General features: G+C 43.0%; 1 protein-coding gene across 2 annotated transcripts in view; it reads left to right on the top strand.

Moving 5' to 3' along the window:
* Window positions 1–26,325, top strand: part of AP3B1 (adaptor related protein complex 3 subunit beta 1) — a 191,070-nt gene that overhangs the window by 143,049 nt on the left and 21,696 nt on the right. For both annotated transcript variants that reach the window (XM_080925494.1, XM_080925493.1), the window contains exons 23-24: window positions 13,315–13,546; window positions 17,081–17,165. In XM_080925494.1, the coding sequence (XP_080781620.1) occupies window positions 13,315–13,546; window positions 17,081–17,165 (317 nt within the window). The remainder of the gene's footprint in view (window positions 1–13,314; window positions 13,547–17,080; window positions 17,166–26,325) is intronic.

The raw sequence follows: 26,325 nt of genomic DNA on the forward strand, positions 1-26,325 counted from the left end.
AAGAACCACAGCAGGAGGTTCCAGAGACTAATGCGAAGTGTTTCCACAGATGGTTTAAAGCAGTGCAAGTTTATTGTCTTTTTTGAGTTTTACTTCATGTGTTTTGCCTGTATGTTTGTGTACCACATGTGTGCAGTGCCTGCAGAGGCCATAAGAGGGCATTGGAGTCCTGGAACTAGAGTTAGCAATGGTGGTGAGCCACCACATGGGTGTGAGGAACCTAACCCATGTCTTCTGCAAAAACATCAAGTACTGTCAGCTGCTGAGCCATCTCTCCAGCCCCATAGACTTACTGTATAGTCCTTGGACCTTCAGGAGTCCAAAATAGGTCCCATTGACCTAAACTAAAAAATCTGCATGGCTGTAAACTTGGAGGTGTAGGAAAAAGATGGAATTCTTAGCTCTTTCTACTGTTACACCTTCTAGAGACAGCTCACGTTTCTTAGAGGCTGCTGAAGGCCACAATATGTCCCTTTTGAGCGTCTTAGGTTCAGGTGGAGTCCGTGCTCTTAGGGTCTCTGTCTAACCGAACCATTGCCTCTATCAGACCCTCTCAAAATCTTTTTGAAAATTTAAGAGCAAATTAATTTTTACCTCTTTCTAATGCTCTTTTCTTGATGTGTAAGAAACTATTAACACATGTTTCAACATCATCAGAATTACAATAGGTTTTTGACAAAATATTAATTTATCTCATTAGATAACTAGCTCATTTTTGCTTTTAAGACATCAGATAAATAAGTGATTTATGTTTTGGAAAGGGGCTAAAACATGCAAAGAAGTCATTATTCAGGCTTAGCATGTTGTTAGTTACCTGGAGCATAAGAATAGGCAAAAAGTTAAATGATAACTAAATTGAATAATGAAGTCAAAACAGAGTGCAGGTAAGACTGTGGCAGCAGGTACAGCGATGGGCAGACTTCAGCTGGCCTGTGTTTTCTGTGATATTAGGTATTTGACTCAGTGTGATGTGAAAGGTTGGATGCCAAGTAAGAGATGGTGCACTGTGATTTAAACAAACAGAACTACAGTGAGTTCTTTGTGCAAGGCTGGATAAAAAGTGCAGACATCTGTGCTTGGGGAGGTAAACCTTCATCAGAGTGTTATGGGTCTATTAAATATTGTTCTTAAAATGAAATGATTCTTTTCAGAGAAGGGCTAGAGCAACAAGAAGTGCAAAATTGTTTCATATCTTATATTCCAGGCTAGTACTGTTCCGTGTTGCTATGTGAGAGGGTTAACCATAGCTGACCTACCTCAGAGTCTGTCAGGCTTCATGCTGACCTTCCCTCCTAACTGTGAGAACACAGCTACTTCCTGTCAGTGGGCGGCCGCTGGGTAATCAGAGCCACAGAACAGGAGCTGAGAGTTGGCTTAGCCTTAGATGGATGGAGCGTTAACTAGGGAGCGCTGACGTAGGCTACACTCATGCCCTGGGAATTCTTGGACTGGTTTGGTTGCAGCTCTGCTCCTGTTTGTATGGTAACTTGTCCAGCCATCTTACAGAGGAGACAATCAGAGGGCTCTGTGGTTGGGTGGGTGAGCACCATCCAGGATAGACATAGAACTCGGCTCTTGGAGAGTTGGATTTATTTCTGGACACCAGCCTTCTTAAAAGCAGTGCATCACCTCCATCTACAGACACTACTATATAGCCAGTAATCTGCTGCTTGTCCATTTTCAGCTCATAGTACAAAATAAATGAAAGCCAAGGGCATTACAATTGGGAGGGAGGGTGGAGGAGGACTGTTATTTAAAAGGCTTTTAAATGATGTCACTATATATTCTTTTAACAGCATCCTCTAAAAGCCTTTGAAAAAACAGTCCCTACCTCCCTTCGTTGTTAACAAAGATGGTGCGCGGACTGCTCTTTAAAAGGCTGTTAAATGGCGATCCTATATATTTTAACATCAACATCATTTAGAAACCTTTTAGAGACAATCTCTTCAGCCACTGCTGACTGAGAGAGAAAGGACATGGGGGTAGGGATTGCTTTTTTAAAGGCCTTTGGACGGCACTATCAATAAATACAGCAATATTGTTATAAAAGCCTTTTCCAATGATGATTCAGCTTTTTTGATGTGTACTTTTAACCTCATGACCCTTTGTCATCTGGCAGACTGCTGTTTCAACATGACTGAAAACTCAGTTTACTAATAATCCCCAAATGCCATTTATTGAACTTCTTTGCAGAGCTTAAAAATCAATTACACATAGACCAGCTCATTCAGCCCTCACAGCAGCTAGGTGGAGCAGGTAGGATGTGTAGAATCAGTCCCGTGTGCAGAGAAGAAAGATAGAGAAGCCTAGGGAATTGTGATGCTTGGCATCTGTACTAACACCCGCCCTGTACCTCTACTCACTGCCCCTTCACTCATTTACTTATGGCAGGAACTCACTGTGTAGTTCTGGGTGATCTGGAATTGTTATGCAGATCAGGCTAGACTCAACTCACAGAGATCTACTTGTATCTGCATTTCTCAAGTGCTGGAATTAAAAGTCTAAGCTACTACCCCAGCACATTCCTATTAATAGTGGTATCTGACTTGGTCTTCTAAAAAGTGCTCAAATATGAAGAGTTAATTTAAAATTAGTATAAACATAAAATTCTGCAACTGAAATTCTGAGGGTAGACATGCATAGGTGCACTAGATGGCAGTTAACACAGAGATTTGGAGCACACAGTCCAAAAAGCACAGAGTAGGACATGCAAATTCTCTTTGTCAACGCTCTGGTATCTTCACAGAAGATGGGGTACAAAGCTTATAAAAGCCACAGTGGTGAACTACTTTAAGGAAACAGGAATTTCTGAACAAACAGACAGGTGGCCATATGAACTCTGAGGAGTCATGACGTCATGCTCAAGACCTGCACTAGCTCAAGGCAGGCAGACTCCCAGCGTGGAGAATGGGAAATGGAAACAAACCTGGTTGAGAAGCTATTGGCCTTCATAGCTGCTGGGTGGGGGAGAGTCCGTTCTATTTAATGCTGTGACTCCTTTGGCCTCATCTCCAGGGGTGGCTGGCCAGCACAAACTGGATGCAGTAGGGTGGAGGCAGGGTAGAATCACAAGAATAAAGTTGGGTAAATGGGGGGTGGGGGTGGGAGAGACCTGGGAAGAGGATGGATGGTGAATGTGATCAAAATACACTGAGTGACATTCTCAGGTAATTAAGGAGAGCATTTAATATAGGAAAATAAATTGATATAAATTTTCACAGGGGTCAGGTCATCCAATGGCTTTGCTTCACACACTTGGACTCCAAAGAACCTGTGGTTCCTATACTGTAAATCAACTTCATTGTCAGTGAAAGATTTTAACTGTTTATGCACAAGTCAGGAAGAGTATGTTTATGATCATATATAAGTGATTGTCTCTATTTCTGTCTTGTGATCTGAGAACCCATTTCCCATCCTAGCTGAGTGTCAGGAGTTTCTCAGGAACCTTTGGTACCAGAAACTGACATACGTTATATACAAGGAACTCTTTACACTCTGCCCTGTCACTAAGACATCTTGGGTGTGATCTGTTGTTTCAAATTACCATGCCTATGTACGTGGGCTAAGATGTCTTTCCCTATCCTTAGACTTTACCTAGATGAGACCCATGTCCCTCAACCTTAGAGTTCAGTTGAGTGCAAGGAGGCACAGCCAACCTTGGAACATAATCCTATCTCTTTATAGGAAGCACGGTACCGTTTCCCTGACATGGTCTGTAAGGTTCTGTACCAGAATCTAGCCTTTTTCTGGGAATCTCTATGTGGATTTCAGGCCTGTTGTTCATATTCTCAGCATGTCCTTACCCACAGTGACCTATAATTCTGTCTAAATCGCTATTACCCATGAGTTTATTTATAGAAAACCCCCAGCTGTTGCCTCCTGTCTAATCCATTGTCACCCTAATCTCTTCCTTGTGTAAGGCCATCTCACCAAGTCCTCTGCCCTCCTTTACCGTTATCCTTAGAGTCTCTACCGGCATTCATTGTCTGTGCCCTGGGAGCCACATGGTCTTGCCTGCACTGGATTTTGGGCACACATGCTTTTATTTCAGCTTAGAAGTAGCACTCATTACCCTGTCCATGCCTTTCATGGTCCTTGGTCCCTTTATTTCTTCAGCTGTTATTTCACATTAGCCTAAATTCAAACCAACCCTTAAAGGAAGGGAAACGGCAGTGCCAGTGTCGTGTCGGTGTCATTAGAACTCAAGACTTCGTAGTGTCCAAGAGCTAGATAGGCCTGTCTTCAGAGACCTTTCTTTTTTCATTGAAAATAGTTTTCATTCCCCTTCCTCGTCTCCTCCTAGGTGTTCCCCACCCATCCAACTCCACATTTTGTTTCTCTTTCTTTAGAAAACATACTGGGGAGGGAGGGAGGGAAGAGAGAGAGAGAGAGAGAGAGAGAGAGAGAGAGAGAGAGAGAACAATATGAGACAATAAAAGAAATCTATAAAAATACCAATGAGTTGGTTTGTGTTGGGTATGAGCCTACCTTTATGTATGGGTAACATGAGACTTTTTCTTTGCAAGCAGTTGTCAGTTGGGGGTAGCTTCTTGGTTAGAGTAGTGTCAGGAGCTCATGTCCACTTCCCTCTCTCGGTGCTTGGTTTTGAACCTGTGCAGGCGCTGTGCCTGCAGCCACAGTCTGAGAATTCATATGTTCATCAGTCTGTTGTATCTGGAAGACACTGTTTGTTTTGTACCCTCCGTCTCTTCTGGCTCTTACAATCTCTTTGCCCTCTCTTTTACAGAGATCTTGAGTCGTGAGGGAGGGATTTGATGGAGGCCTCCCATTTAGGAGTGAGTGTTCCAAGTCTGTCAGGCTGTACACATTGTCCAGTGTGGGTCCCTGTTGGCTCTCATCTGCTGTAGGAGGAAGTTGAAGCCCTGCTTTTAAGAGAAGCATTTTGGCCTGGGCTAATGATACAGATAGTAATCATAGGAATTTAAAGTAACATTATATAGCATGGGCAAGAGAGAAATGAAAACCAGAAGAGAAATGGGGTGGGGAACAAACTCCTAGCTTTTCCTAAAATCAGAAATGAGACAAGGGTAGCTGTTCTCTCCTCCTTATACCATAAATGCTCAGAGACTTAGCTACAGAAATTGGACAAGAGAATGACATAAGACTGTAGAGTCCTAGGAGGAAACTCTTACATCTATAAGCACAGGATGCAAAAGCCAACAACATAGTAGTCTTCATGTACACCAACACTGTTCTGTCAGAGAAAGTGGGGGAAAGCCCACTCATAGTAGTTCCTCCAAAACATAACCAAAGATGTGAACGATCTCTACAAGGAAAAGTTGAAGACACAGAAAGGTGTGGGACAGTAAAACCGTGCCAGGAAGCTTGGTGGGTAGAGCAGATAGATTGAGACCCAGAGACTCAGGGGGCACACACCGGAGACTTGGGCAACTCCCAGCTCCCTGACAGATTCCTGGCCTGGAACACATGGCACACTCCCTATAAGGAAATGTGACCTGTAGTTACCGAGGCTCAGAACAGAATTCTCTATGCTAATGAGGTACCTAGAGTCCCTGAGGGCTTAACCAATAAGCTTCCCTTTCCAGACATTTCTCCCTGCAAATGGTATTTAATCTTGGTTCAGACCCTAGAAGGCAGTATGCATCCACTTTCTGCCATGAACAGTCAACAGAGTTTAGAACCGTAGACTGTCTGTGTCATCAAGGTCCACTGTGGGGAGCCATGGAGAAGGCATTTGCCCACAAAGCTGCAGCTTAATTCTCCTCTAGAAGACTTCTCTGAGCTCCCCACTACAACCCTACAACGAACGGCCACCAAGCTAAGGACAGTCACTCCCTGAGACAAGACAGAGTTCTCCACCCCAACCCCGGCCCAGGCTAGACACTGCTCTCAGCCTGCAAGTCCACTGACTCCATTCTCAGCTCTTCTGTGACTCCCAGCTGTGTCTGGATATCCAAGAGTCAGAACCCATGGCTCCGCCTTTATTGCAGGCCCGGGGACCCGAAAACCAGCTCTGACTTTCCCACATCTCAGACTGCGCTTTCCCACCCCTGGAGCAGTGTTTCAGTGCTTCCCTGGAGCCCAGCACCCTCCTGGTGCCATACCCTGAGGAGGGCGGGACTTGAACCCACAGAAAGGAATAGAAAGAAGATGCTAAATAGTGAAAAGAATTCCCATGTTCCTATATTGGCCGTGGAGGTGGCTCCACTACTAGAATTAATCTACATATTTAATGTGGTGCCCAGGAAAATTCCAATGATATATTCTATAGTTGGGGGGGGGGGGAATCCAATAATGGAATCACAAAAGACCATGAATAGCCAAAGCAATGCTAAGTGGTAACAACATAGCCAGAGATATCTAAAGTCATGTGATCTCCCAGAAGATAAATTAAATCCAGAAGATAAAATAACTTAAGTAGACCTGTTACAAATTTAAACTATTAACAAGCTTCCCAACAGGGGAAACAAGAAAAGGAAGTCCAGGTCCAGAATAACTACTAAGTTCTTATCAAACTTTTAAGGAAGATTTAATAGCGATTCTTCTTAACTTCTTCCATAAATAGAAGGTAAAGAAGCACTAGAAAATGTCATTTAACAAAACCACTATTACCCTGATAGCAAAATTAGGTAAAGGACAGCAAATATATAGACCAATTTCTCTGAAAAACATGGATGCAGAATTTCTTGGCAAAAAACTTGCAGACCCAGTTCAGGAATACATTAACAAGACCACATAGCAAGACTAACTAGCCTTCAGCCTAGAGATGCAAGGTTGGTTCACCACACATAATAAAATGCAGAAATGTAGTACACCATATAAACAGACTAAGGTCAGAAACTGCAGAATCATCTCAGTTGATGCTTTTTTTGCCTCTGACATAATCCAGTATGTTGAAGCCCTGGAGTTGTTAGGAATGAAGTCTATAAACAGCAAACCTATAGCCAAGATAGTACTAATCACATTTTTGTTTTAATTAAATGTGTTGGTTAAAAAAAAAAAAAAAAAAAAAAACTTATAGGCTTGTCTTTGGAGAAGGGAAAACAGAATGTTGTAAAGTAACTCCCTCTATAAAATCAGTGCCAACTGACACATTCTGTATGTAGGGCCAGAGCCGTCATAGGCAGTGTTAGGGATGGGACCACAGGGTAAGTGCTGTACCGCAGAGTTGTGTCTTCAGTCCCAGGTTCTTTGTTGAGAGGGCCAGATAGTGAGTACTGTAACTTGGTAGGCTGGAGCCACTTCATGATGCCAGCATGGTACAGAAACAGCCTGAGAGAGGGGCGAAGGGGCTGAGTGTTCCAAATAAATAAATTAGATACTAAAATATAATTTTTCAAATATTTAATATCATAAAATATTATGATTTCACAACCATTTAGAAATACTAGAGCCATTCTTAGTGTAAAAACGCACAAAAATGAGCATCGCTTGCTGGTGCCTGTGGACTAGCATGCGCATATTACTGAGTTCACTCAGTGTGCATACTGTGTTCAGACCTGCCTGCAACATTTCTTTTCTTTTTTTTTTTTTTTTTTTGTGCGTGAGTCTTTTGCTTACTTGTATGTCTGTATGTCTGTGTACCACATACATGCCTGGTGGTCACAGTAGTCAGAAAAAAGCTTTGGGTTCCCTGGAACTGGAGTTATGAGTGGTGTGAGATACCATGTGGGTGTTGGGAATTACATCCAGGTACTCTGGAACAATAGTGCTCTTAGCCATTGCATATTCGCGTGCTTTCTCTCTCTCTCTCTCTCTCTCTCTCTCCCTCCCCCCCCCCTCTCTCTCTCTCTCTCTCTCTCTCTCTCTCTCTCTCTCTCTCTCTCTCTCTCTCTCTCTCTCTCTCCTAGCAGATTTTTTAAAAGATGTGTTATTATTACAAACATGAATGAAGTCTTGCGTATTTCATAATCCGTGCTCGTTACTCAAAATATCGGAACTTATCACAATTACTTTCTACATCAGTCAGATTTAAGAAGTTGTCCTTAAGATACAAACGTTAATTTGAAGTAATGCTCTCTAGAAGGTTTCAGTGTGTTTCTTTGACTCTTTGTGTCCAGGTAGAGTTAAGCAAACTCCACTATACTGCGCTGTTCCATGCAGTGAGCTGGAGACAGAGCGAGCTCACTTTCAGTATTTACTGGGTAAATAAAGCAGTGTTGAGGTTCTCTGCCGTATAATTCTTACCAATCGAAATGCATTGCTTTACAAAGCACTAACGTACAAGATGTGGCTTACCTCTACTTGCAGCCGCTTCCTGCTGGATTGCTCTCTAAGTCGAATCTAAATAAGCTCTGTGGTAAAATGAGCCAAAGGAAACAAGACACGAGGAGAGAGACTGTACACTACAGCTCTCCGTTTGTTTGGGAATTTGAAAACAGCAGATCGATAATGCTTAGAGATGATTGTGTAACGAGATACTGATGAAAGCATAAAGAGTGGAAAAACATGGTTTTCATAAAGCTTTCTGTGGAGACGTCACCTCTGAAACAGGAACTCAGCTGCTCGCACCGGCTGCTCGCACCGCCTTGTTACAGTCTGCTCACTCCATACTCTGTGTTTTATTTTTCAAGTCTCATCTCAAATTTTATAATTCAATCATTTTCAACAGCTATGTTCAAAAGAAGTTTTACAACTTTAATCTTAATAATCTCAAGAAAAAGCAGACATGCTATGTCATAAAATAACTATTAGTGACTAGTTTGTACCCTATAAATCTAACTTGAGTTGATAATATGGTCCATTACCTGCTAACTGCACAGAGTATTTTTCATTTTACACTCTTCAGTTACTTTTTAGTGAAGTGTTAAAAAATATGAAGCTTTTCTCCTCTCTAAAATCGCACGCTGTCTGTCTGTTATTAGGGAGATAACAGCTCTTATAAATGTTTCAGTAAGCACTAAGTAGACAGTTATGTGCTCTCTCATTCCACGCTTATTTGCTTACTGTAATAAACTGATAAAATATGTGTGCTTTGTCTCTGTGTATCTACAGGCGTCATGAGTCACATAGATTTCCTTTAGAAATAATGTTGTGGCTGCAGAATTGATTGCTTATTTTCACAAACCATCTAAAGGTACACGAACGACTTTTATTATTTAAACACGTGCCGGGGAAAGATTTGTGGGGATCATCTCACTGCTCCGTGAGGCTTTTGTTCTCCTCCGTCTGGGGAAGCGTTTGATTCTAGTGTCACTGCAGCCGGTGAGCTAGTTACATCCTCAGGAATCCCAGTGAGGACGGCCATGTCATTTGCTTATAATATGGCAAACATTGAACTTTTAGAACATTCATCATTACCAAATTAAAACCAGTGTTTTCAGGGCTGGAGAAATAGCTTAGCACTTAAGAGTACTAGCTGCTCCTCCAAAGGACCCCAGTTCAGGGCACAATGCCCAGCACCCACATGGTAGCTCACAACTGTCTGTAACTCCAGTTCCAGAGCTCTTAAACAGACGTGTCGACAAAACACTAGTGCACATAAAATATAAATGAATAAATCATTTTTAAAAAAACCTAGTGTTTTCCAGTACTATTTTTTTGATCCTGTCTTGGGTGGTACAGATTTTATTAAAATCATTTCTTACCTGATCTATATGTTTCTAATGTTTTTTCATAGAACTCCTTCTCGTCAATAAATTGTTCTTTGTATACATGTTTAGAAATAGTTTTTTCTTATGTTCATGTTATTATATATATTTGTATGTATGCACATGTAATAGAAATAATTATATTTAATGGAAATTTAAGTCATTTCCTAAAACTAATAAATTTTGATGCTGACTCCACTGATCACCCTACTGCTCCAATAGGCCTGTAATATTTTTAGGAAATTTTTGCATTTGAAGACTTAGCATCACATCAAGTATAGTTATAACTAATGTTAGACATGGATTATTAGAAATGCTATAATACTTAAAATGGTTAAGGTTATGCTTTGAGTTATGAAAATGGGTAAAGTTATGTTTTAAAGTAAGGACTAAGTAGGAAGCCAGCTACTAAACATAGTAAATTAAATAGTTTGTTCTGACCGTGCTGGGCATGTGGTGCAGACCTTCAGGGGCAGGCAGATGGATCTCTGTAAGTTCCCTGCCAGCTTGGTCTATGAAGCAAGTTCCAGGCCATCCAGGGCTACACAGAGACCTGTGTTAAAATGAAGGAAGTAAGGGGGAAGAGGGGACATAGAATCAAGTGACAAAGGGAAAGGACAAGGAAATAGGAGAAGATAAAAATTCTAAGGTTCTTTAGGAAGGTGACTTCGGAGCAGAGGCACCTCAGAGCTGGCCCAGATGAATATGTGGGGACGGAATGACAAATGCCGTGGGCATATAGCAGAAGTGTGACTGCTGTGTTAAAGAAGAGGACATCAGGCGACTGGTATAGAGTGAGCAGTGGTCTCAAGAGTTAGAGGAGATGACGTCATCGGGGACTTGACAGCCTTAGTTTTCTTCTGGGCCTTTGTAGAGAGTTTTTACTTGTACTCTTCAAGGAACTGGAGGGTTTGAACGGGAGTGGCATGGTGACATGGTGCTACCTTATTTTAATGGTGTGGTTCTGCCTGCTGTGTTCCAGCTGAACACACGTGCTCGGTGGGACTCAGGAACAGAAGCCAGAAGACCAGTTAGACACTGGGATGGTTGGGGCACCCGTGGAAACAACAGGGCTGTAGTTGTAGTTGGTTCACTCAAGTGGCTGGGTTCTCTCCTGTCTCCCTGGGTGTCAGGCCTGCCTGCACTGAGACTCTGAGCCTACCTCTGTTGTGGCTTTTACCACACCGATTGGTTTACTTAGTTCCTGAACACTTTGTATTAGAGTGCTGAGTATCATGGTCAGCAAAGTGTGTCAATAAATGTGAAATGAAAGAAAGTAAATGAATGATTAGCAATATTAATTGCTGCTTTGGGCTTGAATTAACGGTATCCTTCTTAGAAAGCCCTGAGATAGCTCATGCATGAGCATGAATCTATGGAGAGAGAGCTTTGGAGCCCAAAAAAATAAATGGCTGCTGAAACTATAATGCACATTCTCAATAACCTAAAACCTTGTAGCTGGCCCTGCTCTTAAAGATGTCCACCCCTTCCCAAAGTGCCAAGCTGACTAAAGATGCTAAGTGCAGCAGTATGCTGAAGCGCTCCTCTCCAGCCTCCTGGTCCCCCTGCTTTCTGTCTTACAGTTTCAGCTTTCACTCCCCACATTGTGCGCAGCTCGGCCTTTATGGGCTTCCAAAAGAGTGAAACTGCCTACGTCAGCATCTCCTGAATGACTGTGATGGGCACATCTCAGACATGGTGTAGGTCAGAAGTGACGTGCTCCGTCTCCAGCTTGTTATCTAATTAAGACAGTCAACATGTGGCACTAGGAAATACCACTGTCAGCTGAAGGCTTGTGCTTAGGTTGGTTGTTGTAACTCTAGTGCTATGTGTGTGCCCATGTGTACACCCAACCACTTAATGTTATAGTCACCCTTCTGTCGTGGAGTGTGTTCACACTGAGCATTGGTGTTTGGGTCTGTGCTAAACAGCATCTGAAAGCTTATAGCAAGATTTAACTTTCTTCAACATTAAAATATTCTTTAGAAATGGTTACTTTTGAGATACAGTCTTGCTCGGTATCACAGGAAGAGCCCAGACTTGGGACTTTATTATCTGAGCCTCCAGAGTTGTGCTCCAAGAAGGGGAAGCTTTGAACACCAGTGCTTGCCAGGCGTTTTGAGGTCCTATGTGGGATCGTTAGCCCTGTAGGAAATCAAAGTAAAACTAATGGCAGACCATTTGCTACTGTCATCAGAAAGGTTAAGTGGAGACATTGGTTTAATGGGAAGAAAATTCTGAACAAAATTTGGGATTTAAGCAGCATTTTAAAAAATATATGTTGCAGATAAATTGACAGAATTTTACAGAGGTTACTTTAAATTATAATGCTGGTTAACCTTTTATAGAATCCTGTTTTAGTGGTGAATAGTAGGATGTTTTTGTTATGTATTATCAGATATTTGTGGCCGGCCTGGTGTGCTTCAGTCCCCAGGTTTTGAAAGGAAAGATGGCTAGCCTATGCTTTTATCAGACAGCGTCTCTCTTCTTCTCTCCCTCCCTCTCCCTCTTTCTTTAATTTGCTGCGTGTGATTTCAGTTGAAATACAATTAAGGAAAGAACTTTGCTGAAATCTACATTCAGTGGAAGTATAAAGAGACGGTTTCCTGAGAAAGCGCTGAAGGGATTTCAGTGATGACCGTCTGATCTCAGAATAGGTGCCTTAGCTGTTTGTCTTGGCACTGTGGCAGAGCTCCACACAGAAATGCTGGTAAAGCAGAGCGGCCTCTGGCTCGGGGAGTAAGCAGACAGAGTCACGGTGGGAAGCAGACAGCAACGCTTGTCTGGGCTCCTCCAATCAGGTAGGATTCCTTCCTCAGGTAGCCCAGGTGTGTCTCCCGGGTGACTAGTCCCCTCCAGTTGACCGTGAACATTTATCATCATGGTAGGGAAGGTCATTTTACTCAGGAAACCAAAGAATGAAGCCAGCCTAAGCTGGAGTTGACAGTGGAAGAAGCTCGGGAAAAGGTGCTGGAGGCTCGCGGGTTCCAGGCAGGCGTGGGCTACCCAGTGAGAAGCTGTAAGATAAGTAGTCAGGACTGAAGAGGAAGGCACGTGATGTTAGGAATGCCATGTAATTGAAACCTCCAAGAAAACTAACCATAAAACTCCAAATCCAGTTATAAAGTCTCCAAGAGGGCCATAGATGGATTGTTTAGGTTAAAAAGTAAAAACATAGCTCACAGTCTTTACAGGAGGAAAGTGCTTACATGTGCAAGGTGTGAGGCCCACATCCATCTCACTGCGCTTTCAACAGTAAAGCCAGAGGATCCCAAGATCTAGGCTACCCTACATTGTATACTGTGACCCTGTCTTCCCAGTCCCAAAAATATGTGTATTGTATGACTGGTTATCTTTTTATCTACTACTAAAATATTTTAATACATACCTGCAAGTAAAGTAAAATGATTGTGGGGTGGGTTGGTTTGGGTTTTTGTGAGACAGTGTTTCTCTGTGTAGCCCCGGCTGTCCTGAAACTTACTCTCTGTAGACCAGATGGGCCTCAGACTAAAGAATCTGCCTCTGCCTCCCCAGTACTAGGACTAAAGGTGTGTATCAAAATGAAGTTTTAATGCTGCTTTGAGGCACTGAGCGTGTAATTTCACTGTCTGGTGTCGTCTAACGTTTATGTTGTGTTTTCTCCAATACCTTAGGGCAAGCACATGTCAGGAACACTGGCTTGTTTTGTAGAAGCCGTGCTGACTGTCCTTCCTAACTCCTCTGCCCTCCTCCACGTGCCCAGGTCAGCACACCTGTCTTCGTGCCAACAAAAGCACACGAGCTGCTTCACCGAATGCGAGGGAAAGGACTGGCCGCCCACTACTGCTTCCCAAGACAGCCTTGCATCTTCGGGGACAAGATGGTCTCTGTACAGATAACCCTGACTAATACTTCTGACAGAAAGGTAGAAAACATCCACATAGGAGAGAAAAGACTTCCTGGGGGCATGCAAATGCACGTCTTTCATCCAATAGGTAATGTTAAGTCTTGTTGGAATCTTGGTTGCTAAATGTTTTCACTTTTAAAGCAGAGTTTCTAAAAAAGATAAAACACATCGTTACTTACTGCCTGTGAGGGTGCGCAGTGTGTGTGTTTGTGAGTGACTGGGTCTTCCCTGTCATCCTGTGCAGGGATTCTACCCCTGGGCTATATCCCAGTCATTTTTTTAAAACTGAATTTATCACGTGAGAATGTATTTCTCTTCCCTTAGTGAATCGGGTCTCAGCAGTCATACCCCAGTGATGAGAGGGCAGGTCTGTCCTGTCTGCACCAGCTCCCTTCACCCCTTCTGTTCGTTCAACTTTCTTCCCCAGCTCATCGTAGATAACTTACTGTGTCCTAACAGTACGTAAACAGTCTTTGAATATAGTGCCCCTCACAGCTCCAGACCCTCTCATGTTCCTTCTACAATCCATAAATTGAGAAGTAAGGGTCGCAGGATGTGTTCTGTTGTCTCCCTGTTCAAGCACAGGACACTGAGCACTGTGTGTTCATACTTATCTCTGGTTTTAAATATCCTTGATCTGTTACCGCCATTTACAATCAAGATGTTTTCTTGCTCAAAATACAGAAAAGGGGAGCCTCGTTTTTCTTTCCATAAGGCATAAGAGGCAGCGGCAGTGACCCTTGTTCCTGCATGCAGGAGGCAGCTTCCACTGGGCCCATGACCTCCCACACAGCATGCCCTTCCCAGGTGCCTAGCAGAGGGTCGGTGTCTTTTGTTGTACCCTTGGCATTTTTAACCATTTTCAGAAAATATTTTTGCTTTTACGAGTAAACACAACCCTGAGGTGTAGTTGGAAGAAGCTTCAGGCAAAGTCTTCTAAAAGGGTGATGTAAGTTTTGTGGTCTGGGGTGTATGTGAAACCCCAACAGCCTCACATAAGCCCAAGCCCTACGTGAAATGGAGGCAGGAGGGCCAGAAGTTCAAGGTCACTTTCAGCTATTGGAGAGCATTCTTAGCCACTAGACTCTCTAAAAGAAACAGAAAGGGAAGAAGATTTCTGTCATGATCGCCTTGATATATCAGCTCCGTGTTCTAACATCGGAGGGATACAGCTCTTGGCACAGAACAGAGTTTCCCTCCTCACATGCTGCCCATCACTCACTGTCCCACTTTCTTCATCCGAGCCCTGGCTCTGTGAGGCTTTTTGTAAACAGCATCATGCTTTGTATGTGTGATCTTTCTTACAAGAGAAATGACGCATTGGAGTTACTGAACACAAGGATTTTATACTGATAATTAAGAGAACTTAGATAGTTACTCTGTTCTAAGTTTTCCCAGATTATTTTGCATTACTTAATATATTGCCAAGGAATTACAGAATATACCAATTTGTGATCTTTTTTCTTTTCTCTTTTTACTTCTTGCAATCTAGCCTTTTTACCTGGTTTAAAAATTAGTTTAGTTAAGCCGTGTCGAGTGGCTGATGTACGGGCTGTCTGGGTTGGAAATGTTATCCAAAGGTTAAAACAGTAGAGCAGTATTAATGCTTCCTTTGGCTGGCATAATGAGTCGATGAGCTGACCTTTTATTGGCCTATATAGAATAGAAGAAATAAATACAGTAAATTTCACAGTATGACGCTAATGCGGCACTAAAATATGAACACCGTTGCCTCAGTACTACTTGTAGGCTTTTTGTTCTGAGGAAAATTTTTATGGCTATGATATTTCATTCATTTGGGGGCATTGATTGAATGCTTTTAAGATAAAGAGTTCTTTTCCATGTGTGTGACACGGCCCAGATCCTACCAGCAGTAGATTACAGCCAGTTACAGTATCTAATTACCCTCAAAATCATCTCAAGAATGCAACAAAACCACATATTTTGTTTTCATGTTTTTGTGGGGGAAAAAAGGGGAATCAAGATGTTTTATTCAGCAAATGTGCGTCCATCAAAAGGGCCCAGAAATGTTATTCCTAGTCACCAATCTGCTATATATTTCCTTAAAATCTCTGAGTTTTGCCCTTCTTTTAACAGGGAGATGGATTCCTTATAAGAACAGTAGGGCTGATCTGCCTAATTTTCCAAAGATATTAAGAAGACAAAGGATTGTCCTGTGGGCTAGGGGGAGGGCAATAAGGATTCACATTCGACCATTTTCAGTGCACAACAGCAAGTCTAGATCAGTGTCCAAGTGTTATAAAAAACGTTATATGGATAATTTTATGCTGATCATTTTGTTCTTGAAGCGTTCACATAGTAAAACATGCCGTTGATCATGCCCTGTCCTCCAGAATTAGCACAGCGCAGCCTCAAGCTCATTACCCTAGCACTCACAGCAGAGTCACACAGTGTCAGAGGGCTAGCAGTGTGTGTACTGTGGAGGCTCGGGATTGTGAGTGCAGTCGTGAGAGTTGGCAGGATTGGCTAACCTCTGTGCTGTATGATACAAACAAGTGTACAAAAACCATGGTGCTTATAGTGCAGAAAATGGTGTTAGGGATTCAGGACAGGATAGCTGGGCGATGGCTCAGAAGTAGAATCTTTTCATGCCTGGGCTTCATCTTCTGTGTGGGAAGGAGAAAAGAATAGCCTTAAGCAATGAGACTGACAGCTGTGAGCTCAACATTATTGCAACTCTAGAAAAGATGGTCGTAAACATGGATATTTTGTGAGCATGTGCGTGCATGGTTGTGTGCATGAGAGAGACAGAGAGACAGAGAGATTACAGACTATGACAGAAAGGGGACACTGGTGGGAAGAAGAGATCTCTTAAGAGATGTCTTGGTTGATATTCTGTTACTGTGCTAAGATCCCACAACCAAAGCAACTTACAAAACAAAACACTTAGTTTGGAGCTCACAGTGCCAGAGGATAGTAGAACCCATGACCATCATGGTGGGGAGCATGGTAGCAGATGTGCAGGCAGTGATGCTGAGTGAGAGTTTACATCTTATCCCCACATTAGGGGCAGAAAGAGAGAAAGAGCTAACTGGTGATACTGTGAGCTTTTGAAACCTCAAAGCCCAATCCCAGTGACACACTTCCTCCAAGAAAGCCACACCTTCTTATCCTTCCCAAATAGTTCTACCATGAAGGGACCAGTTATTCAAATAGAAGAGCCTATGGGGGCCATTCTCATTCAAACCACAGCAGGGAAAGGCAAGGAAAGTTAGTGGGTAGTAGAATTTATGTAACATAAAAACAGGAGAGAGGACTGTTTGAAGGATTGAAGCAGACCAGCAGAATAAAGGCAGTTGCAAGGGGAAGGCAAATGGACAGACCAATATAATGACATGATCCATGAAAATGCTATGGAAACCCACCACTGATACAGTAATTAAACAGTGAACTTTAAGGATACGGAAGAAAGCATCTCAAACAAATAGATGCAATGCGTCCATTGGCGAATGTTAGCTTTCCTCTAATGTTCTTAGTTTAAATCTCTTATGAGCCAAAATTAAGTTTGTCTTTTGGCATGAATGGCCGAGTGTTTGGTGGTTCTCTTTCCTTTTCCCACATCTTCCATGTCTTAATGTGTAACTTTCTCTCTCTCTCTTAGACTCTCTGGAGCCTGAGGGGTCTGTTACTGTCTCAATGGGTATTGACTTCTGTGATTCTACACAGACGGCCAGTTTCCAGTTGTGGTAAGTTCAGTTCTGTTTACATTGCCTGTCAGGACAAAGGATGTAAAGCTGGTCTTCCAAATGCTTTCTGTAAGACAGAACTTAAGACATGCTTTGTTTGGCGGTGTAGACCTGCCATGGAAGAGCTGCGTATACGCTGGGTACTGTATGGGCATTCTTATGCTTCTGATGCACCTGCCCTTCAGTGTGCTGCACACCTGCCTTTCTGTGTGCTGCACACCTGCCCTTCAGCGTGCTGCACACCTGCCCTTCAGCGTGCTGCACACCTGCCTTTCTGTGTGCTGCACACCTGCCCTTCAGCGTGCTGCACACCTGCCCTTCAGCGTGCTGCACACCTGCCCTTCAGCGTGCTGCACACCTGCCCTTCAGCGTGCTGCACACCTGCCCTTCAGCGTGCTGCACACCTGCCCTTCAGCGTGCTGCACACCTGCCCTTACAGCGTGCCATGCACAATTGAAAAAAAAGGGGCTATTACTAGGTTTTTTCATTTTAATAATATAATTTTAGAAAATCAAGGAGATATGATCAGTTTGATAATATTGCTGAGGCAGGCTGTCTATCATTCTGAGACACGGTGAGTTTCCTGAATAGAATATCACTGGTTCTGAGCCTTTTCTAAAACATTTTCCTCCTTTTATGTTAATTTTACAAACTGCTTGAGGACATTTATAAAGTTGATTAAGACGTCATAACCACACATTACTGGAATTGTCCTAGTTTCAGACTTAGGCCCATGTATAGTGTGTATGCAGGTGGACTCCACAGGCCGTTGGGAAGCCAGAGCAAAGCAAGCGCAGCTCTGAGAGCCACCCTCAGATTCCTTCTTATGTTTTCTGATACGGCATCTGTCTGGTTTTTTTAAGTGGAAGTTACTTGTCTTCTTTTTTTTTTTTTTAGGTATTTTATGTATCTCAGTTTTAGCCAGCTTAGGATAGAATTTGTCAGGATTTAAAATTTGCAACTCAGGACCAAAACACTTTAAAGTAAATGTGTAGGTGAGATGTACCAACCCTTTTTCTTTGTCATTTCTTCCGAGACTCAGGCCCAGTGTCATTTCTGTCGAGAGCCGGCAGTGAGGAGCAGGAGCAGTGCAGCATGCCCATTGATTTTATGCAGATCATCACCTTTATGTTTTGGGAGGTCTACTTTATTAGTGATATATAAAAACTGATTACTTTTCCCAACACTGCCTAGTAATTGTTTATTATTTTTCTATTAGACAAACAACACAGATCAATATGACTGAACACAGGCTATGAGTAACACTACCCTAAATAGATTTGCTCCCAACACCAGAGGTATATTCATTTTAATGATCCCAACAATGTGAGCCCAATGACAAAGCTTGCACCAAACTAGGCCAAAATTAAAACCTAAAAAATTCCTTTATCTTTCCAGTTTACAACCAATTCTGTTCTTATTTTTCCAGTTTTGTCTTAATTACAGGACTTTTTTTTTAATAGTTTCTTGGACCATGTTTGCATTTTGTCTTCTACAGCTAGCCAAGACCTTGTAGGGAGAAGCACACCCAGTAGTGCTTGCTTTGTGCCCTACACGGGGCAATGTGGATGGACGGTTTTCTTTCAGCGTCTCTCAGGTTAATTTTAGGAAAATAACAGATGTATCTTACACTGCAATTAGCTCTCTCATATAAACACTTTTGTTAATACATCTTCCACAGTGAAGCTACAAATGACTAAGTTATTTTATATTTCATCTTGCACAAGCGCATGCTAGATCAAAAATTATTTCTGGTGTGTTTCAGAAAGAGCACTTTGTCTTGCCTCAAGTGTAATTGATCCTGAAGCAGCGTAATCACAATTACTCACTTTCTTAATTGGCCTGCCCAAAATCAGAAAATGGAAACCGATCGGCAGCGTTTGAATCAATAGCTTCATCGTAGTGGTTGTGGGGGAGGGAGATGGTGGTAATGCGGGGATCAATTGGTCTTAGGTGCCAGTCACCGCTGCGCCTTGTGCATAGTAAGTGGCACCTTTGGCTTCGTGGTGTGCTGTAGTCTTGGATGAAAAGAAGGAGACTGAGGATGGCTGCCGTTGCTGTTTTATTTCGCCTGAAATACATTATGAAAGTCAGTGTATAAAACGATGCTGATAAGAGCATGTTCGATACAAGCCTTGGGAAAGAAATGCTGCTGCTGTACTTGGACGAGAAGATGGGTGGATGGAGTGAGGACATGATTATACATGGTCAGACTTACGTATTTTATAAAAGCCTCTCTTACTTTGCATTTCAAATCATTGCCCAAACAATTTCTTGATTAAAAAACTCAATTGAAAATATATGATACCCATACATCTAGCTCTTTAGAGTGAATACTGCACAAACAGTTCCCTGTCTTGGTGGTGAGTGGGTAGGACTGTGTCGAAGATAATACAGTGTGGCTGAAGCTAACTACAGAACACCATTTGCTTCCACTGTTTTTGTCTAAAATCCACTAACAAGAAAAATCCATTCTTTAGAAGGCGAGCACAGAGTCAGATGATGGTGTGCACACCTTTAGTCCCAGCACTTGGGCAGCAGAGGCAGGTGGAGCTCAGAACTCAAGATCAGCCTGGTCTACAAAGTGAGGTCCAGGACAGCCAGGACTACACAATAAAACTGTTTTTTAGAAAAACTAACTAACTCGAGCAGTGCCTTGGAGGTCCTGTGAATCTGTGTCTTGCTTCAACAGTGTTTGGATGGAACAGACCCAGGGACTCCCACTTTATTAGCTTCCAGCCGCCTTACAAGTCTCTCTAGTCGCAGCCTCTGGGACCACCTGCTCACCACCTTCGGCTCCTAGGACTAGCCAGCAGTCTCTTTGAGGACTAGCCGTTACCTCTCAGATTTGTCAGAATTATTCCACCAAAGTGGAAGCTGCTGTGAATCGCTGGTCAACTTGCACCTGTGGGCCTCCTACACTACCTCTCACTGGGCTTCAGTTTTGATTGGGATGACATGGCTTTGGAGGAGGGCATAGGCCACTTCTGCAAATTGGCCAGGAGAAATTCGAGGGCACCAAGGGTCTCCTCAAGTTGCACAACGATCATGAGAGCCATTCACTCCTCCAGGATGTGCAGAAGCCATCTCAAGATGAGTGGGGTAAAACTCAGGAGGCCATGGAAGCCGCCTTGGCCCTGGAGAAGAACCTGAACCAGGCCCTCTTGGATCTGCATGCCCTGGGTTCTGCCCACACAGTCCCGCATCTCTGTGATTTCTTGGAAAGCCATTTCCTGGATAAGGAGGTGAAGCTCATCAAGAAGATGGGCAGCCACCTGACCAACTTCCATAGGCTGGCAGGGCCACAGCCAGCGCAGGGATCTCTGGGCGAGTATCTCTTTGAGCAGCTCACAAGCACCCCTAGGAAGCGCTCCAAGGGCTCTTCTGCTCTGCACCGCCGCCTCGGGACCTCCACCTAAATGAACCTCTCATGCCACTAGGCAGCTTTGTAACTGCCCCAGAGCCTATTTCATGTCTTGGACCAAGTAAAAATAAAGCTTTTTGAAACAAAAACAAAAAACAGAAAGAATGAATGAATGAAAGAAAAGGAAAAGTAAATAAGATTAATTAATTAAGATAGGCATAGAAAGAGGCAGAAACACAGAGGAGGGAGTACCATTAGCTGACCAACCAGAAATTGCGAAAAATTATTAGCCATTAAGAAACAAATAGAAGCAGATGAATGCTTAATGAGACACTGAAAACCACAGACCAAAACACCTGTAAGATACACTTGTAACAGTAAAAACAAACCTGATGGCTATCAAGCCCAGAGTGGGAGTGTGCAAAGAAAGTTAGGAGGGTTAAGGAGGCCTTTCTGGAGTTACCGAGCTAGTGCAGCCCCTGACTTCCCTCTTCCCCTCTGAGCAGACACAGTCTGAGGTAAGGACAGTGCTGCAGAGACAGCGAGGCTGCCTCAGGACTTGTGGATGCAGCACAGCAGGGCCTAGGTTTGCTGGAGCAAGCGGGGTTGTTGAGGGACAGTGAAATGCAGTTCTGCCCTAGAAGGCAGTCTTCTCAGGGAGAGCAGCCTCAACCTGTGCTACCTTCCTGCCTCCTTGCTTTAGACCTGTGTAGCCAGACTATATCTTACTTGCTTAATGAGCACCTTACCCCAGAGAACAGGAGTCTAGTTTCTACCAGGATAGGAATTGCTAGCGTTTGTTAAGTAATTGCAAACACTTATAATTACAGATGTTTATACAAATTTGTTTAATTTACACATTGGTCCTTGTTATTGCCCTCAACTTAAAAGTTAGTAAACTGAGACATGGGGGGGGGGGGAGATATAGCTAATGTGTAGTTGAAGTTGGTGTGTTCTGTTACAAGAATAACTGCACAGTTGGAGATGACTGAGCTGTAGAGAGAGAGTTGAAAACTGCAGCTCACAAGAGGAAGCTGAAGGTGGATGCGGAGACGTGGACTTGGAAGGAGCAGATACGAAGGGAATGGGACAACTGAATCCTCACTCGTGCTCTGGAAGATGGCCCAGGGAGGAGCTGCCACAGAGAATAGAAGCTGTAGCTGCTGGAGACTGCAAAATAAAGGAGATGCAGAAAGAGAGACAAGAAACAATAATTCAGTTATGGAAAAGCATTTCTCTAAACAAGAAACACACAACTGCCAGATTGAAAGACCAAACAAGAAGAGAGCAGCTCAAAAGACTGCTTAGAACAGCTCCTTCGAAATAGAAGGACATCAGTATCTGATTCTCAGACAGCAGGGGTTCTCTTTGCCACTTAGAAACCCTCTGTGAAAGGTCACGCAGAGAAATGTTACAGTAGAATTCCCTTTCCGTCTGCTACAGAGACGGTGGACTAAGGGGACAGTGGGTGGAGATCTCACCTATAGCGTCTGTTGCTCTGTGAAATGTAAGTGCTGGTGTAATGTCAAAGTAAATGGAATCATAAACCAAACCCAGAACTCAACATGGACCAGTGTGAGGAGGAATATTAATCCTTGTCATGGTTTCTACGTGAATTGATTGGTGGCAAACAGAAAATTAAAGGTGGTTTAAAATATTAAAAATCTTACTAGTAACTCCAAACAAGGAAGGAAGGAAAAGAATTAAAGCACGGGTCCTTCTTAACTTGAAGTGGAAATAAATGTGCTAAATAAATGACAAACTAATGTAGCTGGGGGGCAGGGGCACACTTATCCTCTGTGTCTTCTGGAAGACAAGCAAACATCTCTAGCTAGAGTGCTAATAGCAAGGTAATGGTGGCCTAACAAAACCCTTCCCACCTCCAACTGGTGAGCTAGTGTTTGTTGCAGACACTCACAGGATCACAGTGGAGGGGTTGCTGACAGGCAGGAGCTCGGGATACAGCCGTAGCTGTGTCCCTAAGGAGCGGGAAAGCCCTCCTTCTCATGGTGAATGTCCATGAAAGCTGGGGCTGGGTGTAGCTTGGGGAATAGCCATGAATCTGTAACTTTCGGTCCCCTTAAAGTTTCTTGAATTTTCTAAGCCTTGGAATTGTCAGCTCCTGGGCCTCCCTCCTCCCTCAGGAGTAGCTCCACAGCAGCCTGCACACACTAGTGCAAGTCCTCTCACCTTTATTAAACAGCTAACGGATAAAATGCAGCTGTATTTATAGTAACCCTGCCTGAGAGAATGACAGGGAACTAAAGGAAAGGATGGTGTGTGTGTGTGTGTGTGTGTGTGTGTGTGTGTGTGTTTCTGATGGCTGGGCTAGGAAAGAATAACTGAACACAAAGGATACCCGTTGCAGTCTTACAACAGAATGTAAGTTATGTGTAAGGCAGAAACTCTTGTAAATGGTAGGGGAAGTTGACAAAGCTGTGGTGAGTTTAGTACACATCAGAAATGGTACCCAGTTAGTTTTAATAATTCAGTTACCAAAATATGTGCTTCCCCCCACACCCCCACACCCCCAAAAAACTCCTGAGGAGGACACCACTGGAGCTGTCCACAGTAGAAAAGTGGAACTTTAAAGATTAAAGAAAAAGGAGACAGATTTGAAAGGAAACGTAAAAAAAAGAGATTTAAAATAAAGCTATGTATAATTTTTACTATGTTGGGATGTTTATATGGAGTTAATTTATTCATAGAAAAATATAAATCGGAATTAAAAGCCTAACTGTACTAGAACATCACAGGAAGTATTTCTATTACTAAAAGTTTTCTAGAGAAAGTAAGAAACCACCTGTGTCCTTTCATATGACTTTGACCCCTGAAGATAACCCACAGTCGAGTACATCAGGTGGGTGGTGAATTCACTGACTAGCCACACACGCCCATGACCACAAATTATCTGAGACATCCTCTCTAAGTCAGAAGGGAATAAGGCTGTTCACATGCTAACAGATGTTCAAACATAGAAATCCAACCAAAAGCAGAATATTTCTAGGATTATTAGCTCCCAACATCATGGAAACAAGAGAAAATCTATTTAGTGCATTTTTAAGAGTGTTATAGGGCAGGCAATGCATCTTTCCTAGCAGCTTTAAAAGAATATACAAACAAGGTAGTTTAAATTGTGATAAAAAACAATATTAAGAAGAAATGCACCGGGTCCTAAATGGAAGACCACATATTCATCAGGCAGATGCTCTCAAGTGCATCTGTCTTTACCCTCAGCTTGGCAGCCTGGGTCCCATGCCAGGAAGGCTTTCAGGGAATTCAGCACATCTAAATCTCAAGCAAAATGTAAAAAGCAAGCTATAACGTCAAAATAGTTTTTAAATGAAGAGACTCTTTTAAAATGTTGAAGTATTGCGACCACAAGAATATTTGGTATTAACACAGGGACCAGCAAGACAAAACTGAGAATTTATAAATTGTGTCATGGGGGGCTTTCAGGTTACACCCTTTGTATAAATGGTGTGGATTGTACCTTGGGAAGCAATCAGCTTCCTCCACAGATCATTTCTAAACAAATTAATGATTTTATCTTCAAAACTATAAACATATTTAAATAGAGGCGCCAAAGAAAAATTCTCAGACTGTGGGCAAAAGTCTTAAAAGCAAATTATATCCAGAAGAAATACAAAGGAATATGATTTCATTAAAAGTGTGAGATTTCTTTATGGTAAAGAAACAGTAGGAACTATAAACGTGAGTAGAAAACACCGGAAGGCCTGGAACAGACAGAAGTTCTGTAGGCTGGATACATACGGAACTCAGGTTCTCTGAGTAAGGCCCCGCCTGTAAAGAGGACATAGGCAGTTTAGAAGGAAGGCTGGAGCTATGGTTGTGTGTTAAATGCTGCTTTGCAGAGGACACAGATCTGGACCTAGCACCCACATGGTGGCTCACAGCCATCTGTATGTAACTCTGGTTCTAGGGACCTGATACCCTCTGGGCTTCCATGGGCACCAGGCACCCTCAGGGTATATGTACAATCATCGAGGCAAGTACACAGTTTTTTCATTTTGTAAAGGAAATAATGCAAATAGCAGGTAAGCATAAAAAGATGTATATCATGGCTAGTGTTTAGGAAAATTAAAATTGAGATGTTTCACCTATCAGTGACAAAATTTCAAAATAATTTAAATATGTGATACTGACAAGAAAGGCAGAGAGAAGTGTGTACTGCTTGTGTGCCATTTATGAACTTTAAACTGGCATCACTTTTGACATGTCTATCCAAGTGCTAACTAACTATAAATTGTTTTGACCCGAGCATTTTCATCTTTAGAGGATGGAGCTCAGACACAGTTATGTGGTTAGTTAAACATCCATGATACATGTAGATCGCATATGTAAGTTTGAGTCCCTGTGATGCATTGTCCCGAATGTTTCATGTCATGTAATAGTCAAAACTACCTTTGAGGGGTTACTACTGTCCTTAGACAAGGACTTTGAGCAGCCTGCACACCCGTTTCTCTTACTTAGTTTACCAATTTGAATCATAGGCATCTGTGAAGTGGGGTTGCATGTAGTTGTGTATGCTTCACAGTCAAACATACAAGTGAAATCTTACCTTACCTTAACAATTGTGCCGTCCTGCTCCGTGAGCTCAGCTCAGCTGTATGGAGCTGTGTGATATTGCTTCTTTACTGGTCTTGTAATTCAGTGCATTTACATCTCACCGTCCTTATCTATGTCGAGGTACATATGAAGAGAAACGGGCATAGTGATTTCCCCACAGTAAACCAGAGGAGATAAGAGAAGGGGAAAGATAAGGAGTATTGGGGGCCAGCGAGATACTGACGTCCTGAGTTTGATCCTAGAACCCACATAAAGTGGAAGGAGAGAACCCACTCCATAAAGTTATCTTCTGAGCGGCACACGTCTGCTATGGCCCACGCACACCCACCCCACACACTGCATACACACACAGACACGCAGGCTCATCATACATACACTTAAATATTTTAATTACGTTTAATAGCTGTAAAGAGAGTGAAACAATCAGAGAAGAAGGCACAATGATAGGAAAGAAGAAATGAAGGGCGCCCTGGAGACTGAAGGGAGTGAAAGAAAAAGTTTGTGCAAATTCGAAGGAATTTCTCACCGTGCTAGAATGCTGGCTGAATGTGTCTAAGGCTTTCATCCTCCAGGAAGCACAGAAGCCCGTCTGTGGCTTCACCAGCTGCCCTGTGTCTGCTGGGCCCACGGTCCTCTGCCTTTATGTGCCATGTGCCAGTTCACTTACTATGGACTTGGCATCTTCATGGCCCCATGAGGGTGGCTCTAACGCAGACGTCTGTCTACGTTCTTGCACCTACCCCCAACCCCACGCTCCCCAGAAAAAAAAAAACAGCAGGAAGGAAGGTGGAGAGAAATGACTCCTGGGGCACATTGTCAGCAAAGAATGAGCAAACAGTTTCGCCGTGAGCGGGTAGCAGTGTCCACCACTGCAGTGGTCTGGTCATTTGAACACACACTGTTTCCATTTCAACAGACTCAACAGAAAGTGCGCATGAGCACCAAGAACAGAACCATCTGTCCAGTGATAGCTGTTCTCACACACCATGTTACTAGGACAAACCATTCAAGATTCCTTCCCCAACCCACAGACCTGAGACATCTCCCTCGTCCCCTCTGCACCCTGCTTTGTCATTGCCGCAGGGTCACCTTGAACCCACAGGGTGTGTGGTGCCATGCAGGAGCCCTGGGAGAATGCTGTTCTTATTTTAAAGAGTTGTAGATAGCATCTATCTGACCCCCTAGTGCTCTACCTTCTAAAATTAC

Source organism: Micromys minutus (assembly GCF_963924665.1).
Source record: "Micromys minutus genome assembly, chromosome: 11".
In the NCBI taxonomy this organism is placed as follows: Eukaryota; Metazoa; Chordata; class Mammalia; order Rodentia; family Muridae; genus Micromys; species Micromys minutus.